Source organism: Microtus pennsylvanicus, chromosome 10 (assembly GCF_037038515.1).
Source record: "Microtus pennsylvanicus isolate mMicPen1 chromosome 10, mMicPen1.hap1, whole genome shotgun sequence".
Classification (NCBI taxonomy): domain Eukaryota; kingdom Metazoa; phylum Chordata; class Mammalia; order Rodentia; family Cricetidae; genus Microtus; species Microtus pennsylvanicus.
Window position 1 is genome coordinate 56,748,856 of NC_134588.1, and position 26,551 is coordinate 56,775,406.

At 37.3% G+C, this 26,551-nt stretch overlaps 1 protein-coding gene across 4 annotated transcripts in view; it reads left to right on the forward strand.

Annotated features, from left to right (window-relative positions):
• The window catches only part of Kifap3 (kinesin associated protein 3), a 137,886-nt gene that overhangs the window by 101,421 nt on the left and 9,914 nt on the right, over positions 1 to 26,551 (forward strand). For all 4 annotated transcript variants that reach the window (XM_075988446.1, XM_075988444.1, XM_075988445.1 and 1 more), the window contains exon 19: positions 4,345 to 4,444. In XM_075988446.1, coding sequence (XP_075844561.1) covers positions 4,345 to 4,444 — 100 coding nt within the window. The remainder of the gene's footprint in view (positions 1 to 4,344; positions 4,445 to 26,551) is intronic.

Consider the following 26,551-nt stretch of genomic DNA (forward strand, 5'->3'; position numbering starts at 1 on the left):
TTATATTTAATAAAGGCACCTGAATTCCAAAACTTTTCTGCTCCAGTTTGCAAATGGAATAGCTTCCCTCCTAACCAAACTCTGCAGCAGTTAGGAAGGGCTGCTCCTTTCCAGCCTGTAGGTCATGTGCTCCAGCCAACCTGGGTTTCTGAGTCATAACATGTAACTCTCCCTTCCATGATCAGAATTTATGAAGGAAAATAATACAAAGTATATGATTCAGAGGAATCCTAATCAATCAGTTCTCAATATTCAAAGATAATTGTTGGAGGAGGGGCCACATATTCATCCCGGCTGCCCAGAACCAAAATAACCATTATATATTAATTAAAATGCTACTTGGCCCATTAGTTCTAGCTTAATTTAACCCATTTCGATTAATCTTATATCACCATGTGGCTGTGGCTTACCAGATAAAGTTCCAAGTGTCTGTCTCAGGTGGCAGATTCATGGCTCTCCCTGACCCCGCCTTCCTCCTACCATGCTGGGTCAAGCCAGTTCTTTATTCATTAACCAATAGAAGCAACACATAAACAGAAGGACCTCCCACACCAGATAATCGTTATTCATAGTATCTTCAACTTTGGTTTTTAATACAATTAAAATGTCAGAACACATCAAGTTATACCACATTTCTAAAAATTAATTCATTTAATTCAGTGTCTTAGAATGTAAGTTGATATTTTCTGCAAGACTCTTTAGAATTTAATCATAGTATCTTTGAAGTTACACACATACATGTGTATGTGTGTAGATATATGTTTTATGTATCTATCCATAGACATACATGTATGTGTATGTATGTATCTTGTATACTGAAATTTAGAAACAGTGACTACTGCTGGGAAAGTAAGTTGCGACTATTTGACCATCCCTAGACATCCTTTGTCTTTTGTTTTTTACATTCCTTCATCTGACAGAAGATGCTGAGCTTTTAGCAGTGCAGGCTTTATGTTGTGAGTTTGGAGATTTGGATTCCCACAGACAAGTTCTCAATACTTTTCATTTTATGAATTTTTGCCATTTGTTTCCATGAAGTCCACCAGGGATTAGATGAACCTCTGTGTCATTTCTTGATGTATTGCATAGAGATCTAGACAATGTCTCCCCCTTTTGTTGTGTACAGTTATATTTCAGAAATATCAGGTAAATTCTTTGTGTTGGTCTTAAGTGTAGAATTAACATCATTTGGTATTTTACTTATTCTACAATTGACAGGTTTCTCATATTCTCATCCTGAGTTATTTTGGTTTTCATTTTGCAAAGTAGCTTGAGTTTTTTAATCTTTACCTTGTTAACATTAACCAGATTGCCACAAAATACTAAATACAAAATTGAGTTTTTATCTTTTTAGCTTCTTTCCTTTCATTCTGTTGTGTTAGATTTCCCCATGATTTTGTTTTTGTATCTTCTCAATGTTTACCCAGTATTTGATTCATAGAATCTTTAACTTCTAGCAGATGTAAAATCAGAACCAAATGTTACTTTTAGTTGAAGTTCAAGTACTTTAAATTTAGTAAAATAATAAGATTAATACCCATTATGTATGTAGGTGGAGTTTTCCATTTAGACCACTGATCAGCACTGTCCTGCCAACCACTCCCCAAATAACCACACAAAGACTTATTATTAATTTCGGATGCTCAGCCAATACCTTACGCTTGTCTCCAGCCAACTCTTACAACTTAAATAAACCCAATTATATTTATCTATGTGCTGCCATGTGGCGCGTTTACCTCATCTATGACCTTCCCATGTTGCTCCTTATGCATCTGGCTCACAACCCTGTGACTCCTCCTCTTCTTCTTTGCACTCTTTTTACCTTCAAGTCCTGTCTAATTTCTACCTGTCCAGCTATTGGTCAGTCAACTTCTATATTAAGCCAATCACAGTAATGTGTATCACACAGTATAGAGGACTATTCTGCATTTATATAACAACTCAACAATTAAATAACCACCAAAGCCATTAATTCATGATTTGTACCAAGTTACTAGTGTGGAAGTTTTATTAAAGTACAAAGCACTATGCCTGCTCTTTTGCTAACTATATTAGTTAAATTTAGAATTTGAGCAATTTTGAATACACTTTTGTTTGTTTTGTTTTCAGTGGAAGAAATGTTTATTTGGCTCATGCTTTCAGGGCTCTTATGGTGGGGAAGGCATGGTGTAGGAGAGCTGTTCACATCTTGGCAGCACAAAGCAGAAGTGAGATGATGTTCTCAATCAAGTATTTTGAGAGGATAATGTAGTAATAAGGGTGGCGAGGCTGCGTCCCCAGCACCCCAGCTGCCTGGCTAGCTTATGCCCAAAATAACAACACACAAACTGTATTCATTTAAACACTGCTTTGGCTCATTTCTACCTAGCCTCTTCTAGGCTAATTCTTGCACCTGGACTAGCCCATTTCTTATCATCTGTGTAGCACTGGTCTTACCGGGAAGATTCTAGCCTATGTCCATCCTGGGTAGGAGCTTCATCGCGTGCATCTTCCCTGGAGCGGGGAGCATGGCATCTCTCTGAGGCATCTGCTCCCGAGAGGAGAGCTGTGGAGTCTGAGCTCACTTCCTCTTCCTCCCAGCGTTCTGTTCTGTTTACTCCTCCCACCTATCTTCTAACCAATGAGGGCCAAGCAGTTTCTTTTTATTTAACCAATGACCTTCATCCATCAGGATAACAATGGGGTTACTAGGTGCCAATGATGTGTCAGTGAATAAGGCAGGGTCTTCGTCCTTCTGGAGCTATCATTCTAGGAAGAGTTGGGAGACAAACAATATGCAAATAAGTAAAACAGTTGCAGTGTGGTATGTTGAATCTCCCTTGAATACACCTTTATCTCAAATAACTTATGTATATTTATTTATTTGTATGTTGTGGCATGTGTATAGAAGCCAAAGAACAACTTGCCTGAGCTGGTTCTTTTTCATCAAGTGCATCACTCATGTCAATCAGGCCATCAGGCTTGTCTGCAAGGGCCTTTACCATCTCACTGCCCCCTCAACCAAACGTCATTTAAGTCCTACTGATATTTGAAGAGTCAAATCAGTTATACCTTTGATTCTTCCTCTCCCCAAGTTAGATATTCTAACCCCTATAAACAATAATTTCCTCTATATTTTATTGTGCTAATACTCACATGATACATATATCTACTGTTGTCTATAATTTATAAATAAATTATTTTATTGTATCCAAAGAGAAATTCTTTTGTAAGGAAATTGTATGTTTTAATTGTGTATATTTTTCACAAAATTGATCACACTATTATCATGAAAGTATTATATAGAAAATAATCATTTGGTAACTAAATAATATGCCAGTTATATGCCATATTTTTCATTAGCCTGATCAGTATGACCTGGCCAGTATTTCTACATTCAATGATATAGCACAGGCGACTCACAGAGTCCTCAGAGTCTTGCAAACAGCTTATCCTAAGGCTTATACTAAGGGTTTGTTCTAGGCTTAGGACAGCCTGAAGCCAAAACACATGTAACTGTTATTCCTCTGCATTATCCTACAAATAGCAGATCATTTAGAATCTTGGGGCAACTGAGAAAGTGATACAATTCTTACATCATTTTTAAGAAATACTAACAGGCTGAGATTTAGAAGAATAAATGTTTATAAGCAAAAACAGCAGTGTAGAGCTCTTCAGGAAATCAAATATATCTGATAACCTGATGGTATAGCTATATGATAATTAATACCTAATAAAGACCAAGTCATCAAGAAGTATTTACATTTTATACAGCTTACCCATTTAACACAATGTGCAAATCACGTTTATTTAAAAATAAACATTTAAATACATGTCTGTGTGTGTTTTAATGTTTACCATTTAAATTGTTAAGTGTTTAGTATCAGCAAATTATTTTTGGTATATTCTCCAAGCATGCTGTGTAACTAAAGCTCTCTGGTTATAAGATGAGACGCATGCTGAAGTATTACTGTTTACCAGCATTGTGGTGTTCCATGCCTCCTTTACCTCTATCCATGATCTTTTGTTAGCCTGTCCCTGACTATCACAAGGAATGCCTTCATCTTTTCCTGCCTTTTCTTACCCACAGTACTTTAAGTCCCCTGGGGCAAGTCTACCTGCACTGGTATTCCCTAGCACACAGTAGGGACTAGGTGACAACTCTATTATGATGATAAAATGTGGTGACCACTTATGTTGTATTGCCTTCTGTGCATACTCTATACTCTCAGGACAACAGCATGCCATTCTGACATTTTTCTTTCCAGACTAAATAAATAGGTTTCTAATGTGTTGCTCAATAAGGTAATTCTATTTTATTCCCTGTAAGTATGTTTCACTAGTTACTGCTTTGACTTTTTCTAGATGGATTGATTGCTGCTGAAGGAGCCATAAGCCCAGATTTTTTCAATGATTTTCACCTCCAGAATGGAGATGTGGTTGGGCAGCACTCATTTCCCGGCAGGTAAGCTATGTTCCAAGAGAGAACTCAGTTGTGGCATCTCCTTTGTTTTGAAAAGCTAGGGTTTTCTTCAGTCCTCAATATCTCTGCCTTTGTTATTACAAGGAGGATAAAAACCTTCTATTTCTCTAGGAGAATGATTATTTTTCAGCTAGTTTATTAAAAAATAATGTTTTATTACTTTGAAAAATATTCACTGTCCTTTGAAATAGATAGTAGTGTGCAAACTAACAAACTCAGTTGTTTCTAGTTGTGTTTCCTGGTGTATTTCCTGGTGTGTCCAAAACAAAATATGAAGACACACGGCATATAGTTTAACATTTATAGAGCAGTCTGCTAAAAAGCTCTGTCTCGACGAGTAGAAGACTTTATTTATCTGTTTGTTTGTTTGTTTATTGGGAGGTATCAAGACGCAGTTTCTCTATGCACCCTGTCTGTCCTGGACCTCATAGACCAGGCTGGCCTTGAACTCACAGAGATCCACCTGTCTCGGCCTCCTGAGTGCTGGGATTAAAGGTGTGCACCAACACTGCACAGCAGTAGAAGACTTATAACTGTAGGATTAGCAGTGAGTAAAATACATAAGGAAAACAGTATCTCATAAGACAGCATTGCTTTTCAGTATAATAAAGTTCACTTCAGCAGCCGTCCAGCTTCATCAATCATGTTACAGATTTTTAAACTATTGCTAAAATGTGTGGACATTTTCTTCCTTCTGCCATCACTAAGGTTTAACGCTTTTCTTCAGTCTGACTGTTGACTTTCAGCTGAAATCTCTCTTTCCCCAGCAGGTGTTAATTGAAAGTGACTTCTTGATTAAGGGTGGGACTGTGTGTCCCTGTCTCCTTCCCTGTGCTGGAATTTGGTCCCATGCAAGTCTTGTGCATGCTGTCTGTCAGTCTCTGTGCATTCCCATGTGCGTCAGCCCTATAGTCTCTGTAAGATGCTTGTTTCCTGGGAGTCATCCACCACCTATGCCTCTTCCTCCAAGAAGATCCCCGAGCCCTAAGAGTAGGGGTTTGATAACTACTTTCTGTGTAGGGTGAAGGGCTCTGTGCCTTGCCCAGTTATGAGTTTCTGTGTTAATTATCATTGATTGCAAGGAGTTTGTCTGAAAGGGTTGAGTGATGTCCTATTAGGAGTCATTTTATCGCTGTATTTCTTTAGCATAAGAGCAGGTTTTCTCCTAAGGCCTGTGACTTACCTGTTCTCAGGTTCTTGGCCGCTTGGTCAGTGGCAGGTATGGGTTCCATCTCATGGACAGTCTTTGAATCTAATCAAAAGGTGGCAGTTATTCCTATAACACTTGTGCCTCTATTATGCCAGTATGATTTGCAGAAAGGTTGCTATTGTAGGTTGCAGTATTAGTAGCTAGGTAATACTGAAGATTTCTCCCTCCCAAGTAGCCTGCAAAGTACCTTCCAGCACCATGAATGCTATAGGAGTGAAGTGTCTAGTTGGGCAGTGGCTCAGTTTCTCCATGGTCAGTGGCATAAGTGAGCAATATTTCAGCAATACCATCTTACTTTGAAGCTGTGGAAGGTAATCAATAGCAAAGGCTAAATCAATTTAAGTGATGCATTATTTGTCTTCTCCTGACCGGTATGTTATAACTCTCAATGATCAGTTGAAATAGTTGAAATAAACTATTTAATATAACTATAATTATAATAGTTGATATAAATATTATTGATCATCTAGTGTATACAATCTAGTTTACAGATAGCTATCTTTTGATTTTTTTTTACAAAAAACATTTGACTTTTGATTATTTCTGAGGTGTCTGACATTCCAGTTATAAATACTTAAATATAGTCTCTTTAATTATAATTCTATCATATAACAATTCACAGTATTAATGTTTTCCATAAAATTAAAAATAAAAGATAATTTGGGCATATGGTCTTAATATTTATAGCAAAAAATTGCTTATATCATTTATAAACCTAATTGTTCTACCATTATAATTATTCTTCCCTGTATGTTTCTTATCATCCTATATCATCCTATAGATACTGCCAATCTAAATAAAGCAAACTGCTACTAATTTTGCCTTCCTTAAATAAGACTTATATTCATTTTTATGTAATTATATGCCTTTAAAGAAATTAAACATTTTGATTAACATTGAATAATGTATAAAAGGTAAAACTGTATCACCAACATTGTTTTTAATGATTGCCAGCGATATGTGGGACAGTGCATGAGACAGATTACAGAAGTGGAAAGCGCCACCTGCCAATCAACTCCCATGGCTTTTCAGGCTTTGTTATGGGAGCATTTCAATTTGAGTAGATTCCTGTAAAGTAGTTGATCCCAAGTGACTTCTGGTAAAGAATAAATTACTAATTTATATGACATATATATTTTTTAATTGTTCAAAGAATGATTTCTTATTTCCTTAAATGATGTTTATTAAGTAAATATATATATATTAAAATCTGAGAAACTAAGTCAAATTGAAAGACGTGTTAAACCTAATCTATATTGTTGTTTTTCCTAAAGTCCAAGTCAAAGGTGCTTCATAGTCCTAATGCCGGCATCTTTGTAATATGGTGAGGCAGTTTAATTGGAAACAGTGAAAGCTGTTAAACTCATCTATCTCAGTCTACAAGAGAGACCAGACATTTGATAAAATAGATACTGGCAGTTGGACAGCAAATCCTTGGCTTTAGACATGTGTCACTATTGGTTTGAACCTCTTGGCGCCAGGATTTCCCGACATTTAGAGCTAATGCAAAATGCATTAGGGCTCCAGGCATTAGCTATGGGGTTGCCAATCAGAGTGTCAAATGCAAATCTCCCAAGTCTGAACTGGTGTTGGGGGTAAAGTGGAACTTGGTATTGAAGCTAATTAAAAATAATGGGAGCAAGGCGAGGTGATTTTTTTCCTATTATGTACTACGTATTCGTGCCATATTTTTGGAGCTTTTTTTATTATAACTCTTACTTTTCAAGACTAACAAGAACCTCATGTTAAGAGTATCCTTAAACTGCTTCCAGCTTTTACAAATCAGGTTTTGTTGCAGTAAAAATGGTCCATTTTCGTTTTATAGGAATCCAATTTTCATAAACTGGAAAAAAACTACAGAGTCTGCTTAAGTTTCCTTGGGGCTTTGAAAAATAATTTTCAGAGAGCCTGGCATTCTTTGTGGTTGGTAGAGAGATGTCAGTCACTGACTATCTTGCTGAGGTCAAAGTGGACTGGACTTGCACAGGGACCTCTTCTCTGCCTCCTCTGTCTTCATTTTCTATGTGTGTTATATCCTTTTGTTTTCTTTCTTGGAGTATTTTACTATTATTTGTTTTGTACATAAGCTTGTATACTATACATGCATGCCTTTTGCTGAAGTCTCCTTATTTTGTGAACCGTTAAATAACAGCTGAAATGTTAGTTGCAAGATCATAATGAATAGAAGTAACATTATTTCTCTAAATAAAATATATGCTTTATAGTGATTTTGTGTATAATTTGCACTTACATATTTATAGAGTAGAAGTGCATGCCAATGCATGGATATGGAGGGCAGAGGACAACTCGCAGGCATCAGTTCTCTCTTCCATCGTGGATCCTAGGTATTCGACTCAGGTTGTCAGTCTTGCCAGGTAGCATTCTTACTACCCTGAGCCATCTTAACAGCTCCTTCATTTTTCATGTATTGCTTTTCCTAAGGCTAGGATTCTATATATATAAATTTCTTTTACTATAAGGCAACCTTTATCATCCTCCATCACAAACCTAGTTTACTAGGCCATTATCAAGCAATATACCGTCTTTAAAGATAAGTAAACAATGGGATGTACTCACTCATATTTGGTTTCTAGCCATAACTAAAGGACATTGGGCTTATAATGCATGTTCCTAGAGAAGCTAAGTAAGAAGGTGAACCCAAAGACAAACACATAGGCATCCTCATAAATATTAACCTTCATCAGGCGATGAAAGGAGACAGAGACAGAGACAGAGGAGCACGGGACAGAAATCTCAAGGTCCAAATCAGGAGCAGAAGGAGACGGAGCACGAGCAAGGAACTCAGGACCGCGAGGGGTGCACCCACACACTGAGACAATGGGGATGTGCTATCGGGAACTCACCAAGGCCAGCTGGCCTGGGTCTGAAAAAGCATGGGATAAATCCGGACTGGCTGAATATAGAGGACAATGAGGAATACTGAGAACTCAAGAACAATCGCAGAGGGTTTTTGATCCTACTGCACGTACTGGCTTTGGGGGAGCCTAGGCAGTTTGGATGCTCACCTTAGGAGACCTGGATAGAGGTGGGCAGTCCTTGGGCTTCCCACAGGTCGGGGAACCCTGATTGCTCTTCGAGCAGATTAGGGAGGGTGACTTGATCGGGGGAGGGGGAGGGAAATGGGAGGCGGTTGCGGGGAGGAGGCAGAAATCCTTAATAAATAAATAAATAAATAAATAAATAAATAAATAAATAAATAAAAAAAAAAAAGATAAGTAAACAAAAACCATTCAATATCCTTTATATTCTATATTCCATGCACTGTTAAACTTCTTACATATGAGTTCTTGACATGAATTACCTTGGTACCTACTGACTCGTTCTTAGTTCTGGATATTTGCAGGGGTGTTTAAAAAGGGCCGCTTCTAGAGTTTTTAAGTCTTGACTAAAGGAAATATAGAAGAGGGACTGGAGAGATGGCTTTGCAGTTAATAACACCACCTGATCTTTCAGAGGACCCACATGTTGCCTCAAAACCATCTGTACCTCTCTAATTCCAAGAGATTTGATGCCCTTTTCTGGCCCATGGCACAAGACACACAAATGGCATACAGATTCAAGTAAAACACTCATACATAGAAATTAAAAAATAGTTTTTTCAAAAGCAACTTCTTTATAAATACATGTATATATATATACATTATATATATTGATATATATATATATATCAAGACTCTAACAGCAAGGTTGAGTATTATCCCATTTACTTTAAAAATTGCTCTGTTTTAGACATTATGCATGTTTCTACCTAAAATATCGAAATCTATGCAAACTTCTATAATACATTATAAATTAATTATAAATAGATATTCATTTATCCAAAGGACATTTTTAATATGTGTAAAAATTCATCTATAACCCAGTAATATGTGCTGTCCAGGCCTAACCCAGAGAAATAATTCTAACCTCTTTCTAGTTTTGTATTAAGAGAGTAGAAATATGTCACAAAATTTCTTGAAATTAACAAACATTCATAAGCTTTATGATAGAGGATATCATGCCTAAGATAGTAGTGATGTGGTTATTCTACTTTTAAACCTGTAGGCTGTAAATCTGTTGAGCGTGAGTGGCAGAACCTGCTTGACAGTGGTGTTGCACGAAACAAAGGAAGATTTTTACATTAGGAGACTTGTGATGTAAGATAATCCTTAGGAGAAATTTTATTTATATTTCTGGATATTACCAGTTTCATTTTTCAAGATAAAATATTCCTAGGAGCCTTTAAGTTTCTCAAAGAATAAAATGTTTAAGACTTTTTAAAAATTTAATCTAAGTACACAAAAGCAAATAACTTGAATTCCCTTAATCTGTGTAATTTCACATATCACATTCGATCAAAATCACGTATGTGAGGAAGAGAGGGCAAAGAGTGGAAATGGAAATTAAGGTTCAGAGATTTTTATGGAAGCAGACTGGGTGGTAATAAACACTGAAGTCCTTAAGCAACAACCTTGGTTTTGCACAGTTACTGGACCCAGATGACATGGAGATACATTAATCACCAGTGACCTTTTTTGGGAAGTTTAGAGCGCTTTTTAAAGGGAGATGTGGCATTCATTTCTCAGTAGGACAAATCATAAACCTATTTTGCCTTAATACATTTGACATGTTTTTTTTGCAAATTGGTAATTTACATTTACTTGGAGGCAAGCTGCTGTGAGTTTATTAACACATTAAGTAATTAGTTCATTACCTTAAATTCTCTCTAAAAATTAAAACCAGTTGTGTTAAAGTGAGAGTGAAGTGAATGAGATTATCTCAGTGTTGAAGGATAAATGCCTTGTGCAAACAATCTATTCAGCTAACTAACCCGTGTAAAGTAGTTTCTACATGATGGTTCTGGTTTTTCTTGGTCAATACATCCTTATGAATTTGCTGTACTTCAGCCTTACTTGTCATTTATTTGAACTATGTACTGAGACAGTTCTTTCTAGCAGAGAAAGGCCTCTTCTACTGCTTCGATACTAATTATCTGCATTTCCCATGGAAAATTGAATTAGATTTTATTAGTAAATTGGGCCTATAACCTTTAAGGTTAGATTTTATTAGATTATCACACATAAGCATTAGCAAACTATAAACTTTACTGAGAAATACAGTGCAAGCCAAAAATGACTGGAAACTTGGGAAGATGTTTTATCCTAGAGAGGTCGTAGTGCTTAGTTGGAAAGGTATTTTCAGTTATTTACTTTCCTTTGCAAATTTAGAGGCAAGAGAACTTGACAGTAGAGCTGCTGTCACCGGTGTAGTGCCAGAGCAAGGTCCTTGGCGGCATGCACATTAGCTGTGCATAAATAAACCACAGTTATAAGCCAGGCGGTGGTGGTGCACACCTTTAATCCCAGCACTGGAGAGGCAGAGGCAGGCGGATCCCTGTGAGTTGGAGGCCAGCCTGGTGGTCTACATAGTGAGATCCAGGACACACAATGCTACAACAACACAGTGAAACCTTGTCTCAGAAAATAACAATAAAAATTGCATTATTCTCATTAAGACTTTCATTTAGGATAAAAAATAGTATAATTGAATCTAGACATAAAATAATAGGGCTAAATCCTGTAAAAATGTTAGCACATCAATGTGTATAGCCTTGTATTCAAAGACATGATACGGGTGTTAATGCTGGCATGACTGGGAAATTAAACACATAGGCACCTTTTAAGAGTGATTATCAGTGTTAAAGTTCATGTCTTTTTCAAGTGTATTAGTTACATTTTTGTGGATTCTACAGATAAAACAATTAAGAATGAATTTAATCAGGTATATTGGTCTATATCTGTATATAATCTGTATAATTCTGGGCTTATATCTGTAAGCCCAGAATTCAGGAAGCTGAGGCACGAGGATCTAAAGGCAGGTCAGCCTGGGTGATTATGAGATCCTGTTTCAAAATAATTGCAGGTATAAATGGAAACAGTCTAAAGTCTTTAAGCATAGGTGAATGCTCATAAGAGATGTTTGACCTAGGTAGTGCTTGCATTAAAAAAAACATATTTTTATTGCAATGCAAATTATCACTTCAAATGCTTCTTTATTCATATTATAAATTGAATAATAAATGTATAGGCAATGTCACCCCTTTCAAATGAGAGCAGTGGAGCAGTCATTTATGCTTTGAGTCTGGAGTCAGTGGTATTAAGGTTACTCCTTACCTGGAGAGTATTGTGTAACTCAGAGTAGAGTTAATTATTCATTCCAGCCCTGTCAGTTTTGATGTCTGGAGTCAGTGGTATTAAGGTTACTCCTTACCTGGAGAGTATTGTGTAACTCAGAGTAGAGTTAATTATTCATTCCAGCCCTGTCAGTTTTGATGTCTGGAGTCAGTGGTATTAAGGTTACTCCTTACCTGGAGAGTATTGTGTAACTCAGAGTAGAGTTAATTATTCATTCCAGCCCTGTCAGTTTTGATGTCTGGAGTCAGTGGTATTAAGGTTACTCCTTACCTGGAGAGTATTGTGTAACTCAGAGTAGAGTTAATTATTCATTCCAGCCCTGTCAGTTTTGATGTCTGGAGTCAGTGGTATTAAGGTTACTCCTTACCTGGAGAGTATTGTGTAACTCAAAGTAGAGTTAATTACTCATTCCAGCCCTGTCAGTTTTGATGTGACCTGTTATGAACAGTTTTTAAGTTCTTCATATATTAAAGACATCAAACAGGAATTTTTTTTCTTCAAATTGTTAAGAGAACAGCTGAAACTCAATGCTGGGCCGTAGGCCTTTTAATGTAATATTAATTGCCTTATTCTCCATGTTGCCCATAGTCACTCTGGATGTGCTGTACAAATAGCTTACTAATCATATAAAAGCCATGTGGGCAGTGTAGTTGATTTGCATTTAGTTTGAATAGGAATTGTACAGGTTGTAGGTGAGATGTCAAAGTAAATCTCATATTCCCAAGTTAAAAATAAGAGCAAAATACTAAGTTGTAATGAATGGAAAAGGTATTTACAAACGAAGACCTGCATACTTTAGTATGCTTAGTGGCTGTGCTGTTTCGACTACAAGAAGTTTCTTGTTGTGTTGGGGTGGGGAGTTAGTCTATAAACCTCCTTATAGAAGTATCTAAGACAAAAACAAGGAAATATAATGTTCTAAACTCAGGCAGCCCAAACTGCTTGGGCTGCTATGACAGCTCATAAAGCTGAGAGTAGTTTTTAACTGGGCTCTGTTTTACATTGCCAAAGTGAATTTTCCTTGCAGGAAGTAGCCAGAGGGTTTATTTAGTTTCCAGTCCGAGGCTTTGATCTTTCTGTACTGTCACATCTCGGGTTACATAGCCCTTTTTCACTGCAGTAAATCTGCAACAGTTAATGAGAATAAAATTTCCTCCTCCTCACTGGTCACATGCTGCTACATGCCAAACCACAGCCAACTGCCTCTTTGCACGGTTTCCGCGAGGGTGTATGAAAACAGTGCAATCAGTTTAATCTTGTTGTCTTTGTAATTCATTTTATTGAGCTTTCTTCCTTTTCAAGTGACCTACTTTTTATCAAATCACATGGTTGCAAGACCAAAACTGAAAGAAAATTTTAGGATGTGAATAGTCCTAAGAGTTGGTCTGGGGTAGGGCAGTAGGGGGTTGACATGCTGCCATTAAGGTTAAAATTGGTCCACTAGAAGGCTTTTAAACAACCAAAACCCTTCTGTCCCCTTTGGTTAGACTATATCTTTAGTGTGAATATAAACTTAGAGCTAATTAATTTAATGAGTAAGAACACTATTTTTTACTTCAGGGACAGAAATGATCACGTTGTACCAAGGGAGTTCCAAGACTCAGAAATCTTCATTTCCACATTATAAGAGCTACTCTTAGAACAAAAATAACATTATTAAACCCACTCAGCCATTTTATCTGGTGATAAAATTATCTCTGTACATGTAGAATAAATATAACAATTATTCAGTAAATCTGTAGACTTTCAAAATTACCTTTAAGTAACTGAATTTTCTATATTAAGAAGTGTAACTTCACCGGGCGGTGGTGACACATGCCTTTAGTCTGACAAACCAAAAGGAAAAAAAAAAAGAAAAAAGATAGTGCATCTTCATAGTAAAGTACAAACATTTCTTTTATTTGATAAACTCAATTATTGTATATTGAATTTATTGTTCACTTGTCTTTTACCTTTTATATTGCCCTGTTATGATTGACAGTTGGTATTTAGCAACTTGTCTGTATCATGAAATTTATCCTACTATGGCAATTTTGAATGATAGCCAAAATAAATATATTTTATTATGTGTTCCTATGGACCATACATATGAATATTATTAAGAAAAATAAAATTTAAATCAGTTTTGTCATTTCTCATCACTGAATTTGCAGTTACTGTTATAATAATCATTCCATAGAATAAATAATTTTCCATAAAAATCAGAACGTGGGAATGAGTGAATAGTGTATAATGCCCATTCACTGATTCAGCTAATCATAAAGCAGTGCTTAAAAGCAGATTGATTCAGCTAATCATAAAGCAGTGCTTAAAAGCAGATTGATTCAGCTAATCATAAAGCAGTGCTTAAAAGCAGATTGAGAATTGAGGAGAATATTTCTGCATTAGAGACCATCCAATCAATTCTCTTGCACGTAGAAGATCCACCTTTGGAAAATACTAATTGGCTGCTCTATTTAAAAAAGAGGGTAGTTGGCTTATTAGGTAAAGGCAGTTGCAACCAAGCCTGATAACCTAAGTTGGATCTCTGAAACCCATATAGTGGAGGGAAAGAATTAACTCACCCAAATGTCCTCTGACCTGACCTGCAAATGCATGCCAATGCATATGCACACACACACACAGAAACACATGTGGGTGTGCACGCATGCACGCGCACACACAATTTCTTTTTTTTTTTCTTTTTGTTTTTTTGAGACAGGTTTTCCCAGTAGCTATAGAGCCAGTCCTGGAACTCGCTCTGTAAACTTTACTATCCTCAAACTCACAGAGATCCATCTTCCTCCCGAGTGCTGAGATAAAAGGCAAACACCACCACCACCCAGCCCATACTCTTTTTTTTTTTTTAAAGAAAGAATACTTTGAAAGAAGAGTGATTGGCATTTTAAGGAAGAAGTACAGTAGGTGCTGTCCTTGGTTCTCCAGAAGGTGTTGGTACCATGTAGCAGTGGTGAGCTGGGAAGCTATGGGTTCTACTCTCGCCTAGCTTTCAAACAGGGCTACAGTCTTCTAAAGCTGTTCAAGAATTGTGTTGTCTTTTTGCAATTTTAGGTCTACCCAAAATTCTGATATTGAAAGTCTACAGAACATTTCTCCATAAGATAAACATTTTTTTTTACAATTTTATAGCTCTTTAAAAAGGAAAACTACATCTTAGACAAATGAAATTGTTCACAGGAGCTCATTTCTGTATGACTGGAATAGTCCAGAACAGGTTCAAATGATAAAATAATGTTGCAGAACAACAGAAGCAACGCTGGTGTCGATGCCACGCCAGTGTAATCTTTATTCAGACTGGAGTGTTTGAAAGGTTATTCCATTAATGCTTTCCAATCTGATATCTTTCGTAGCCATTAATAGTGATGGTTAGCATTTACTAACATGCCCCAGAGGCGTAGGAAGGAGTGTGCTAATTTCTATTGATTGTTGCCCTTATTAATTTAATGTTCACAACTGAAAGCAGACATTCTGTTTGTAAAGCATATAGAAGAAAGCTGGTTACCCAGGACAATCCAGAAACTCATATTTTTATCCACCTTCCTGTCTTCCACCTTGTTAGAATGGTAACAGTGACCTTTGTCCAAATGTTTCACCTAACCCTCTGGACCCAATCCTCTACCTTCCTGAAGACGACTTTCATGTCATACCCTTCCCTCTACTGGCTCTCATCCTGTCATCATGTAAACTCACTTGACCTCATATTACATTCCAACTACTGCTTGCTTTCTCACACTCAGAACTTCTCCAAAAAATACTCAGTTCTGGGTAGGAGAAATGGACCAGCAGTTAAGAGCACTGGTGCTTTTGCAGATGACTTGGGCTTCACCCCGCACCCACATGGTGGGTCACAGCCATCTGTAACTGCAGTTCCAGGGGGTTTGATGCCCTCTTCGAACTGAACGTGGTACATGCATGCATTCAAACACACACACACATGCATGCACACATACACAGAGAGGCGGGGGAATTTAAAAATAAAAAAGAAATCTTTCAATTCTATTTTGTGCTTCTCCAGTTTTCTTGCCAAAATTGCGAGTAGGTTTTGTATTACTGAAGCAGTAGACTTTTCTCATTTTTAGTTCATCTATCTGTGCCTAACACCAAGGAGTCCTGCTCCTTGAAAGATCCCTTACTTCAATTCAAATCATACCATTTTCTGATCTTTCTCATCAGCCCTTCTTCACTTTTTTCCACTGTTCCTTGACTTGTAACCGCTTCTCCTCCCCGCCTGTAAATGTTGGGTACTTCAGCCTGGCCCTATTCTGAGAGTATCTTTTCATCCCCACTGTTTATAGGATATAAAGCAGATCCTGTTGGTTTTCAATAGTATCTGACATCTTATTCTTTTATCAGAGACTTACTTGAACACTATCCTTTTCTCTCTTCCTAGCTGACATAGCCAGTTAAATACTTGTAAGATTGTCAAACTGTTGCATCTATATGAACACCATCCTATCTTAATAGATGTTACAACCATTCACCAAGTAGTCAAGTCATGAATTGTGGACTCTTCCTTGATTTTTCCTCTTCCCCAGTAGGCCCTCTCCAATATTCAGTCCATCTGCTGGTCCTTTTTTCACTTAGAACACTGTCTCATATTTGGACTTTTCTTACAGTTTATAGCTAGCACTCCATGATACTACCGCTAGCATTACTAAGCTACCCACTCTAGTTCATGATGCTACTACCAGCATCACTGAGCTACCCAGTAGCCTCCTAATTACCTTGATTCTGCAGCCACCTCACCTCGTGTTCCTCTCATTTCATGTCACTCTTTTTCACGGTAGTCATTGCAGTCTTCCTGTAGTAAGGAGGCCGCTAGTTTGTTCCTGGCTGCTTAGCCACAAAATAATCACACAGAAACTGTATTAATTAAATCACTGCTTGGCTCATTAGCTCTAGCTTCTTATGGGCTAACTCTTACATATTAATTTTATTTATTTTTTTTTTTTTGGTTTTTTTCGAGACAGGGTTTCTCTGTGGTTTTGGAGCCTGTCCTGGAACTAGCTCTTGTAGACCAGGCTGGTCTCGAACTCACAGAGATCTGCCTTCCTCTGCCTCCCAAGTGCTGGGATTAAAGGTGTGCATCGACACCACCGCCCGTTACCCATCTCCATTAATCTGTATCATCACATGGCTGTGGCTTACTGGGTAGTGTCTGTCTGTGGCGGCAGCTCCATGGCTTCTCTCTGACCCCTCTTCCTTTCTCCCAGCATTCTGTTTAGTTTCCCTGCCTAGCTCTGTTCCCCTATAGCTCTGCTATAGGCCCAAAGCAGTTCCTTTATTCATTAATGGTAATCACAGCATACAGAGAGAAATCCCACATCATCTTCCTAAGTCAAGCCCTGGCTCCCCTGCACCTTAAGGAAAGGCAAATTCTTCAGCATGCTCTGGGCATTTCTACATTGTCTAACACTTTTGCTCCTTCAGCTTCCTCTACTTATGTCCCAGTTGTGTCCCTTCCTCCATGAAGAGGTACTTCCTACTTTGACACCTTTGTGTTTAGCTTGAGTAGTCATCAGACTTTCTAACTCCCTAGCTTTTGTCTTTTGAGTCTCAACTGAAATGTTATTCCTGCATAAAAGCGACCCCTTCCCCATCTGCTCTCATTGTCATTTCCTTGTCTAAACCTTATCTGGACTACTAAGATAATAACCCTCCTTCCTCAAGAAGGTAAACGCTAGAAGGACAAGAACTTTGACAGTCTCATTCAGAGTTGTATCTGTAATACCTGGCACACACTAGATTCTCATAAACATTTGTTGAATGAATTAATGAATTATAAAGGGCAGGACCTGTCGTTAAACACAGATGAACTTATTTCACTTCCCATGCTGTATCTTATTTTCAATGTGAATTAACTTTTCATAATTTTTTACTGTTATGCAAACCTTTACTGTTCTATTTCATCCTTTCAAGAGTATAATAAAAAATGTATTAAATATACATTACCATGATATATTGTCCTATATATCCTGCATATAGCATTATGTGCTTCTATTTATAAATTGTTGGCATATGACTTTGCTTTATGAACAAATATTTTAATAATCCAGATAAGGTTTAAACTCTTAGATACTTGCTTTTATGATAAAGACCTAGTTAACATTCTTTGTAAAGCTGTATAATACTTCTATATATCAAATTAAATGTACTAAGAAGTACTCATCTGTGCTAAATGTAAAACATAATAGCCTGTAACATTTTATTTCCAAAAGAAAGAACGCTCCAAAATTACAATTAGAGTATATCACATCAGCAATCCATCTGATTTCATCCATCCTAAAGAAACATAGCTTAGCTTCACCATGATAGTGAAAGAGAATAATATTAGCATTAAAAGTCTAGTTAATTATAACCAATTATTAGATTTTCAGAGGAATTGCTGGGTTGCAGCTCAGTAGGTAGCATGCTGGCAGGATGCTCTGGGTTTGGTCTCCAGTACTCCCAGCACTTTGGAGATAGAAGTAGGACAGAAGTTCAAGGCCATCCTGGACTACATTGTAAATTAGAGGCCCGCTAAAGCTACATGAGACACTGTCTGAACTATATACATTTTTTTCTGTAGTTAACATTTATTGGAAAGACAATTTTTCATTCAGAAAGATAAATACAGTGTGTTTAGACATCACATAATTTCCTAAGTTGTCAAATCCTACCCAACTCCCTTCATCCCATTCTCTCCTGTTAAGGAGCAGTAGTTGGTTAGTACAGTAGAAGGCACACGCTTGCCTCAGAGTCCTGTTGTTGCTCTTTCTGTGATTTCTAAGGTGCTTTCAATGTAGTTTCTGAAGTGTTATTCAGATCTAAAAGAACACAACATAAGGATAGAATCAAGGTGAAGATATAAGATATGCATCCAATGTCTTATCATTTAAATTTTTAGCTGTAGTCTGTTTAATTGATAAGTGTTTGAATAGGACCTAGGACAGATATCAATATAATACATAATTTATAATGTGTTTAAATACCCTGTTTATTATTCCTTACTTTAACTTTCTTATTGTGTTCATTTTTAAAGGGCAGTGGTATTCTCAGGCCTAGAAAAGGATAGTATTAAGATCTGGATTTGGATATCAATTTTTATCTTCTCTTGCTCGTTCTTACCCTTATCCCTGAGTAAAGTCTGTATGTGTGTGTACATCCAGTAGAACAAACACTTGAATCTTTTTTAAACTTGACCATATCTTCATAGGAAGTAGATTTAGTGATCTTTAGAAAGGATGGCTAGGTCATCCAAAAAAATATGAAGAAGCCCTTCCCCCCAGCCCCCACTTTTTTCTGAAAAGCATGCTATTGCTTTGTTGCTTTTCTTTAACTTCTATTTAAGAAATAAAGATCTTTAGTATTTTCTCATGGGAAAAATAATTGGTTACCCAATGTGTTGAATAAGAAGTATGGTATTTGACCAAGAATCATATTCTTTACCAAATCTAGCCTCCTAAATTGTATTGGCTTAAAAAAATCTTGTGCTTATATATTTTAATAATTTGCTAGAGTTTTTAGATGGTTTCTTATAACAAAAAAACAAACAAAGAGTTGACCATATTGCAGCTTGTGGTTTTGCAATAGACACTGCCTCTTTAAGAACACGTTAATGTCTTATACAATGTAATTTGGAAAAGTGTGAGTTTTGGGGTAGCTATTGCATCAGAGTGTCAAGGAGATGATACTGATATGATATAGAAGCTGATTTTAATACCTCCTATCTCGTGGGGGAAGGACTACGCAGTGGAAATTCACTTTTCACTTTACATAGGTAGATACACAAACATACACTCTCAGGGGAACAAATGACAAAAACAAAAAACAGAATTTGTTTTTAACAAGGTTTTGGTGTATAGTGCTGGTGGCTGGGAAGGAACTCAACAGACAGCTGATGTCATGTATGCACAGTAGCCTTATACTTCCTCCCTCTGCTTCCAGGGACTTCAGGCATGAGTCACCATGCCTGGTTAGAAAGGTGAGCATCCAGTTGACATCCTAGTTACTGGAAGATTCTTGCAACTTTTTGTTTAAAGAATTTTAGATTACAGAAGAATGGTTAGAATGTGTGAGGTTTAAAAAGAAGCAGAGTGCACTGCCATGAGGTTATTCACATATGAAGCTGTCTGCAGTGAGAAGAGTAAACTGAGGACTGTATTCCTGTACAGTTTACAGGTAGGAACGTTAGGTAGCATGCAGTGTTTCCAGAGGGTAGGACAAAGCATTTGTTGTCACCAGCTGCCCAAAGCCTCCATGATTAAAACAGAATCAGACCTGCTCAGAGGGTCGAGGTCGGCACTCTAATTGAAGGTGTTTCAAATACTGCATTGTGTTTTTGGTTGAGAAGAGTAATTTTAAAATAGTACGTTTCTAAACTTTATGGTTCCATTAAAAGTGATTATGAATATATACATATATGTGTATGTACATTTACAATTTCTATGTTGAATTTTCAAACAGAGTTTATATATAATTTCAGACTATAGGGACATAGCAAGTGCCTCCTTCTGCTCTTTGAGTTAAAGACCTTAAATAGTTTAAGTTTTCAATACTTAAACTATCAGTAATTTTGTGAGTGTAGTCGACGTTCTATTTCAAATGTTGAAAGATAATCATACACAAACCTGTGGTTTCTTTGTTTTGCTTTGGAAGAAATTGTATCTAAAATTGGTATATCCCACCTTTTGAGGAGTTCTTTTCCATTTTAGGGTTTGCTTGGTTTTAATCCATAACAAGAACCACCCTACTCTCACATAAGGCAAAGCTTCCTTAAGGAAGCCAGAATTGGTTGCAGGGTCATGTGGCTGATTTAGAGCCCTCAGCTGTGAAAGGACAGAGGGGACTTCTGTGAGCACAGGCAAATACAGTTCAAACTGCAGCTGTAATCAAAGCAGGTATCTTCTCAAGGTCTGGGCATGTAGCTCAGTGGTAACACATATGAACTCCCGGATGGTAGCCTCAGCATCAAAGAAATGACACTGTTAAATCAGTGCGAGAAGTTCCTTAAAGTTAGCATGGTGGTCAGAAGACGGTGTGGGACATTGTGAGGTAAGGGACAGCAGCTTTTAAAGGTTAGCCTGTTGTGGCGCACGCCTTTAATCCCAGACCTCGGGAGGCAGAGGCAGGCGGATCTCTGAGGCCAGCCAGGGCTACATACTGAGATCCTGTCAAAAAAAAAGAAAAGTTTAAGGAAGGTTTCTGGCTCTGTGTCTTGCCATCCTCCGCTGGAAAAGTAGAATCAAGTCTCAAATCCTGCCTTTTCCATTGTATCCTCCAGTACTGTAGATGTAGGACAGCACTGTATCATACCTCTGTGAGTGTAAAATAGCTTGTCCCTGCTTTATGATACACAGTAGTGACCGTGCTTTAACAGAGCTGTTTTTAATGATGTTGCTCAGAATGTTTTCTTTCCAGATGATGATTGAGAAGCTAATTAAAAAAAAATGGTGCCAAGTACCACAAGAGTAACAGGGGAAAGAGTATATATGTATGGGTTTCAGGAATTTACAATTTTAAATGTATATTTAAATAGTATACAATTAATTGTACATTTACCTTATTTTCTGCATGGAGAAAAGAAACTATCACCTTTTTGCCTTTTTCTTTCAACACCTGGAAAAAAGAGGTACTGTTTATCATCATCAAGTAGGGTCCAGAGTTGTCTTTAATGGAATTGCTGTTCCTGGCCCTGTAGACTTAGAACAACTAATGTAGGTGCACCTGCATGTCCGTTGGAACAACTGACTGCAACCTGAAGGCACATTCCCATCACCCTGAACAGTTCCCGTCTTAGCCCAAGTTACATGTGAGTCCCAGATTGTCAAGCTTTTCTACAACCTCAGACAGCAGATACCACCAAATAAAATACTGTACCCCAACTGTTTTCATGTCCTGTGCTCCTGACTAAAGAAACAGCCACTAGCAGTTGCCTGGGCACAGGTGCAGTGTGGGAAGCGATTTGCATGAAATAGCTGAAAATCCTCTTGATTTAGTCCTTTAACATGAGCCTGCGGGATGTAGAGTAAGATATTGTCCAGTTTTCCTAAAGGTGTTGTGCATTTGCATTTATCACGATGTAGAATCTACGTGTTTGATTGAATTACCCAGTTTATACAAGCAGTCTACTCTTGCTTCAGGAAAGGGAAAGTCTGATTGGCCATGACATTATTTTACTGCAACAATAATTAGCATGCCTCTGCATAGACATAAATCTTCATGACTTATGCAGAAGCCTTGGAAAGGCAAACAGAAAGCATGTGCAGGAGGCGTACCATGTGTGGTGCAGTGTCTCTTTGTCTCTTTACCATTACTGCATTGTATGTAGGAGTCAGAATTTCCCAAGCATTTTTAGGCACACCTTAATCATTTCATATAACATGACAGTTATAATCCAAATACAAACAGTACCAAATGTATACTTAAGGGTCAGGTAGAGTTGAAAAAGACCTGAAAATGTAGTGATCTGAATAAAAGTGTGATAGTCATTTGTCTTCAAAGAAAGAAATTATGAAGTTACAGAAAGAGACTAAAACAACTTTTATCAGTAAAGGGAGACTTTTCACCCAGACACCCTTGTTTTGAATAATTTTGTTTAATAAAGCTTAGGAATTGTCAGTAAGTCCATGTCAGTTAATTTTGCTGAATTCAGTAAATTCAGTTACCAGTCTTTTAACAAAAATAGAAATGTCATATATATCACTGATAGAGAAAAGGATTTGCAATGTCTCTATTTGCCTTTGAGAACAACTTCCGGTGTGGCCCTGGGCTGTCAGTCAGAAGAGCAGTCACTGGAATCCTGTGTACACCGCATTTGCCTAACACAAGGACAGTGCTTCCGTAACTCTACTCTGAAGACAGCATCGTCCTACTTTATTATCAGAAGACTTGTAACCAAATGATCCGCAGTTAACCTCAAACCTAAGTAGAAAATGGATGGAGCTCTTTGGACAGACCGCTAGTGTAGTAACAAGAGTGTATGCTCGCAGCCTAAGGAAGCCTGGAGAGTAAATGCAGACTGCTTTAAGACTGGTTGGCAGGCCAGCTCTGAGGCATGTATCTTGCATCTACCTGTGCTTACTGAGGAGATGGCTGAATTAGCAGCTGCAGAGTAGCAATAGCACCTCCTGCCCTCAGTGTTAAAAATAGCCTAGTAAGGCAAAGGTGCTTTTTTGCATATTTACAATTAAAAAATTATTTATTATCAAATTGTCAGATGTTCTCTTTTAGCTACTTACATAACTAGATCTTTAACGTGTTTAGCTATAGTTTTCTAATCAACGGATCTCTCTTAAGTTTGGAAACCATTACTTAGTTCAATTTATCTTCCAAAAAGTCTATATTTACAAACTGCAATGATTTCTTTCAAAAGACATGATTTGTCTGTTGTTCAGCAAAATAAAGGAAAGAAATGGGTGATACGTTGGAAACTTTATGTTAAACGCCTTGTTTTTATGACATTTTAGAGTTTTTTTTAAGATCTGTGTTCATCCTGTTTTATGTGATGTATAAAGAGAAAAGTTCCAGAACTATACTGGAAAATTTTCCAAACTATATTGATTTTTTAAGAATTTTTTTCACAGAAAGTTAGCAATAGTTTCTCATTTAAGAGAAAGTAGCATGTCAATGGGGATAGCATGCATATTATATGACTGTATTGCTTCTGATTTTTTTCAGATGTCAAATTTCTATTTTATAAATAAAAGTGGAAATTGATATAGGCTGGTTATTTGGTGGTAATCAGGATGGTGTTAGATGCTGTTCCATTTCTAGGACTTTCTCCAGTAGTGCAGCCTAATTAGGATTCTACGTGGTGCTTAAGTTACAGTAACTCCAACTAGAGCAGTTAGGGCTGGTGCTAACTTTGGAATTATGTTTGAGGTATTCCACTTTACAGCATGTTTGGTTTCTTTTCATTTCTTATTAGTATTTTTTCAGTCCTCAGTAGTCTCCTGCCCCCTCCTCCAACAAGAATTCTCCTCTCTGTTCAACATCAGAAACATTCCCCTTTCTGGCATGTGCTTTCTAGCTCCCCAAGCAGTATAAGCAAATTGGAAAGTTCAGCTGTCATTCTTGGAAGGTCATAGATCACACTAGCAGCCCAAGTAATCCAAGAGGTTTTAAGTATCATAGCATTTAGTTTAAAGTGAAATTTGCTCTGACAGGGCTGGCAGACCAATAGGAAAAAGAAATATTTGTGCTTGGAAAAGTGCATATGTAGAGACCAAGGGTATAACTGATGGCTGGAAGTGATTTCAGTCTAAAACAACAAATCATTAAGAGAGTGCATAGGGGTAAAATACACAGTTCATATTTTAAAGAGTCTCAAAATGAGGCAGCAACTAAGGTTAGCCTTACATAGTAATTAGCTGTGGTGTTCACAGTTAACCCACTCGGTACCAGACGGCACAGTTAATCTGTCACTGAGAAAACATTGCTACTGAGATGCTAGTCTCTATTGAAACCTCTAACATTAACTTTTGTAGCTCTAGAAGAACAAAGGCCTTATGACATCATATAAATGTAGACTCAGTAGCAGACAAACACTTACTCAGAAGAGGTGCTGATGACTCAGATTATTGGCACAGAGGTTATTTAAGCCGCTTGCTAAGTGCTGGGAATCAAGGCATCGCTTGACATTATAGAACCCAACAGTTTTAAGGAATCTCATGCTTAACTGAAGACATGTATTTAAAGACAGGTAAATGGTATACCCTAACTAAAAGACTGCTCTAGAAGGCCTAAGATCATTACAGTCTTAGACACCTACGCTGCAAATAAGGAAAAGTAAAGGCCATTTAATAGCTGTGATTCTTTCTTTCAAGCCATTGTTCTCTTCAGAAAGTCAGTGTTAAATCACAGCAGCACAAGATTTATAAATGTTTCCTTGAATGTGCAGAATAGATAAAACAAGAACAGAAAAAATCTCCAGTAAGAGGGCAAGCTAGATCAAGGAAGGCCTCCTCCTGTGTAGATATAAAAGAAAAGAAAAAAGAAAGAAAGAAAAAGAAGCTCAGAACTGAGAAAGCACTTAAATCCACAGGAATGCTTATGATTTTCTTCCTAATTTACTGTCCTCTGCTCTTACCCAGACAAGCTCTAGCCATTGCTCTAGACTAGTTAAATAAAGACATCTAATTCTTTTATTTATTTATTTATTAAAGATAAGTCCCTGTGTTCCTTCATTACCACCTTCCGTGCTGGGCAATGTGCTTGTCAGCGCTCCCGGGAATTGGGGTGTTATGTTTTGTAGTTGAGGTGTTCTTCATCTTCTTTATGAATCTCAACAAGACATTGCGGAAGGAAACAGCAGTTTACATATGTATTAAGACAGGTATTGAGATTAGAGGCAAGGTGGAATTTCATTACCCGTCGGAATAAATTAGAGACAGTTTTGCACATGCCTCTTCTGTCATTGGCACAAATTAGTTTTCGTCTGAGGTATCAGCATAGTCGCTAATCTAAATGAATCTGCCCCTGCAGAGTTTTCTCCTTACAACTGACAGATGTCATTAACAAAAAACTTCAAAGAATCCCAGATACATGACTTAAGTACAGCTTCCTAATACTCATGTAATTTGGCCTTTATTTTAAAAACAATTAGTTTGCATTCATTAAAAACTATTACTTATGAGGCTAGAGAATTGGTTAAGTGAATTAAGAGCATTTTCTCTCTTCCAACCTGAGTTCAGTTCCCAGCACCCATGCATTTAACTCGAGCTCTAGGGAGTGCAGCGCCCTCTTGTGGTCTTTGAAGGTACACACAGAACACACAAAGACACACCTTAAAAACGAAATCCCCCAACTATTATCTATAATGCTTTATTTTATTAGTAATAAAAGAAAATGTAACTATAATTATACAACACATAAAGTAAATGTAAAATTACAGGTATTCTTTATGTGTGTATATATACATATATATCTCAGATTTATCAAAAGGCTACATAATTATGCTCCTCGATTTTATTTTCTGAATGATACAGTGATTCGATTTCAAAACAATAACTATTAATCCCAGCACCCGGGAGGCAGAATCAAGCGGATTTCTGTGAGTTCAAGGCCAGCCTGGTCTATAGAGCAAGTTCAGGACAGCCAGGACTACACAGAGAAAACCTGACTGGAAAAACAAAACAAACAAAAATAAAAAAACAATACCTAATCCTTAGAGAAATCTAAAACATATGTATTATAGGAAAGCTTACAAAACACTATGTTCCTGACATTTTTCAAACTATGCTGTAAAAATAGTACTTTAACATGCAAGTTAAATTGTAAGGGTCAGACAATGACATTCTTTATTTTAACTTATTTTTTAGTCACCCACAATTACAGATTTTACATTTTCTGGTTTTTGTGAGCTACATTATTTCACTCTTATAAGATGAAAACATTAATCATATGAGGAAGCAAAACAAACTGCACTCCATCAGTGTTAAATACAGTTTAAATCCCATTAGCTTTGCTTTGAAACTAGTGGGCAGTAAGTACAGTGGTAAGACAAGCTCGCCATCTTGTGGCTAATCTGTAAATTACATCCCGGTTGAGTAGTTCCCTGACCTCTACAGACAGGTGTTCTCCCTCCCTCCCTCCCTCCCTCCCTCTCCCTCTCTCTCTCTCTCTCTCTCTCTCTCTCTCACACACACACACACACACACACACACACACACCACATGCTCACATACACCATACACATACATGCTC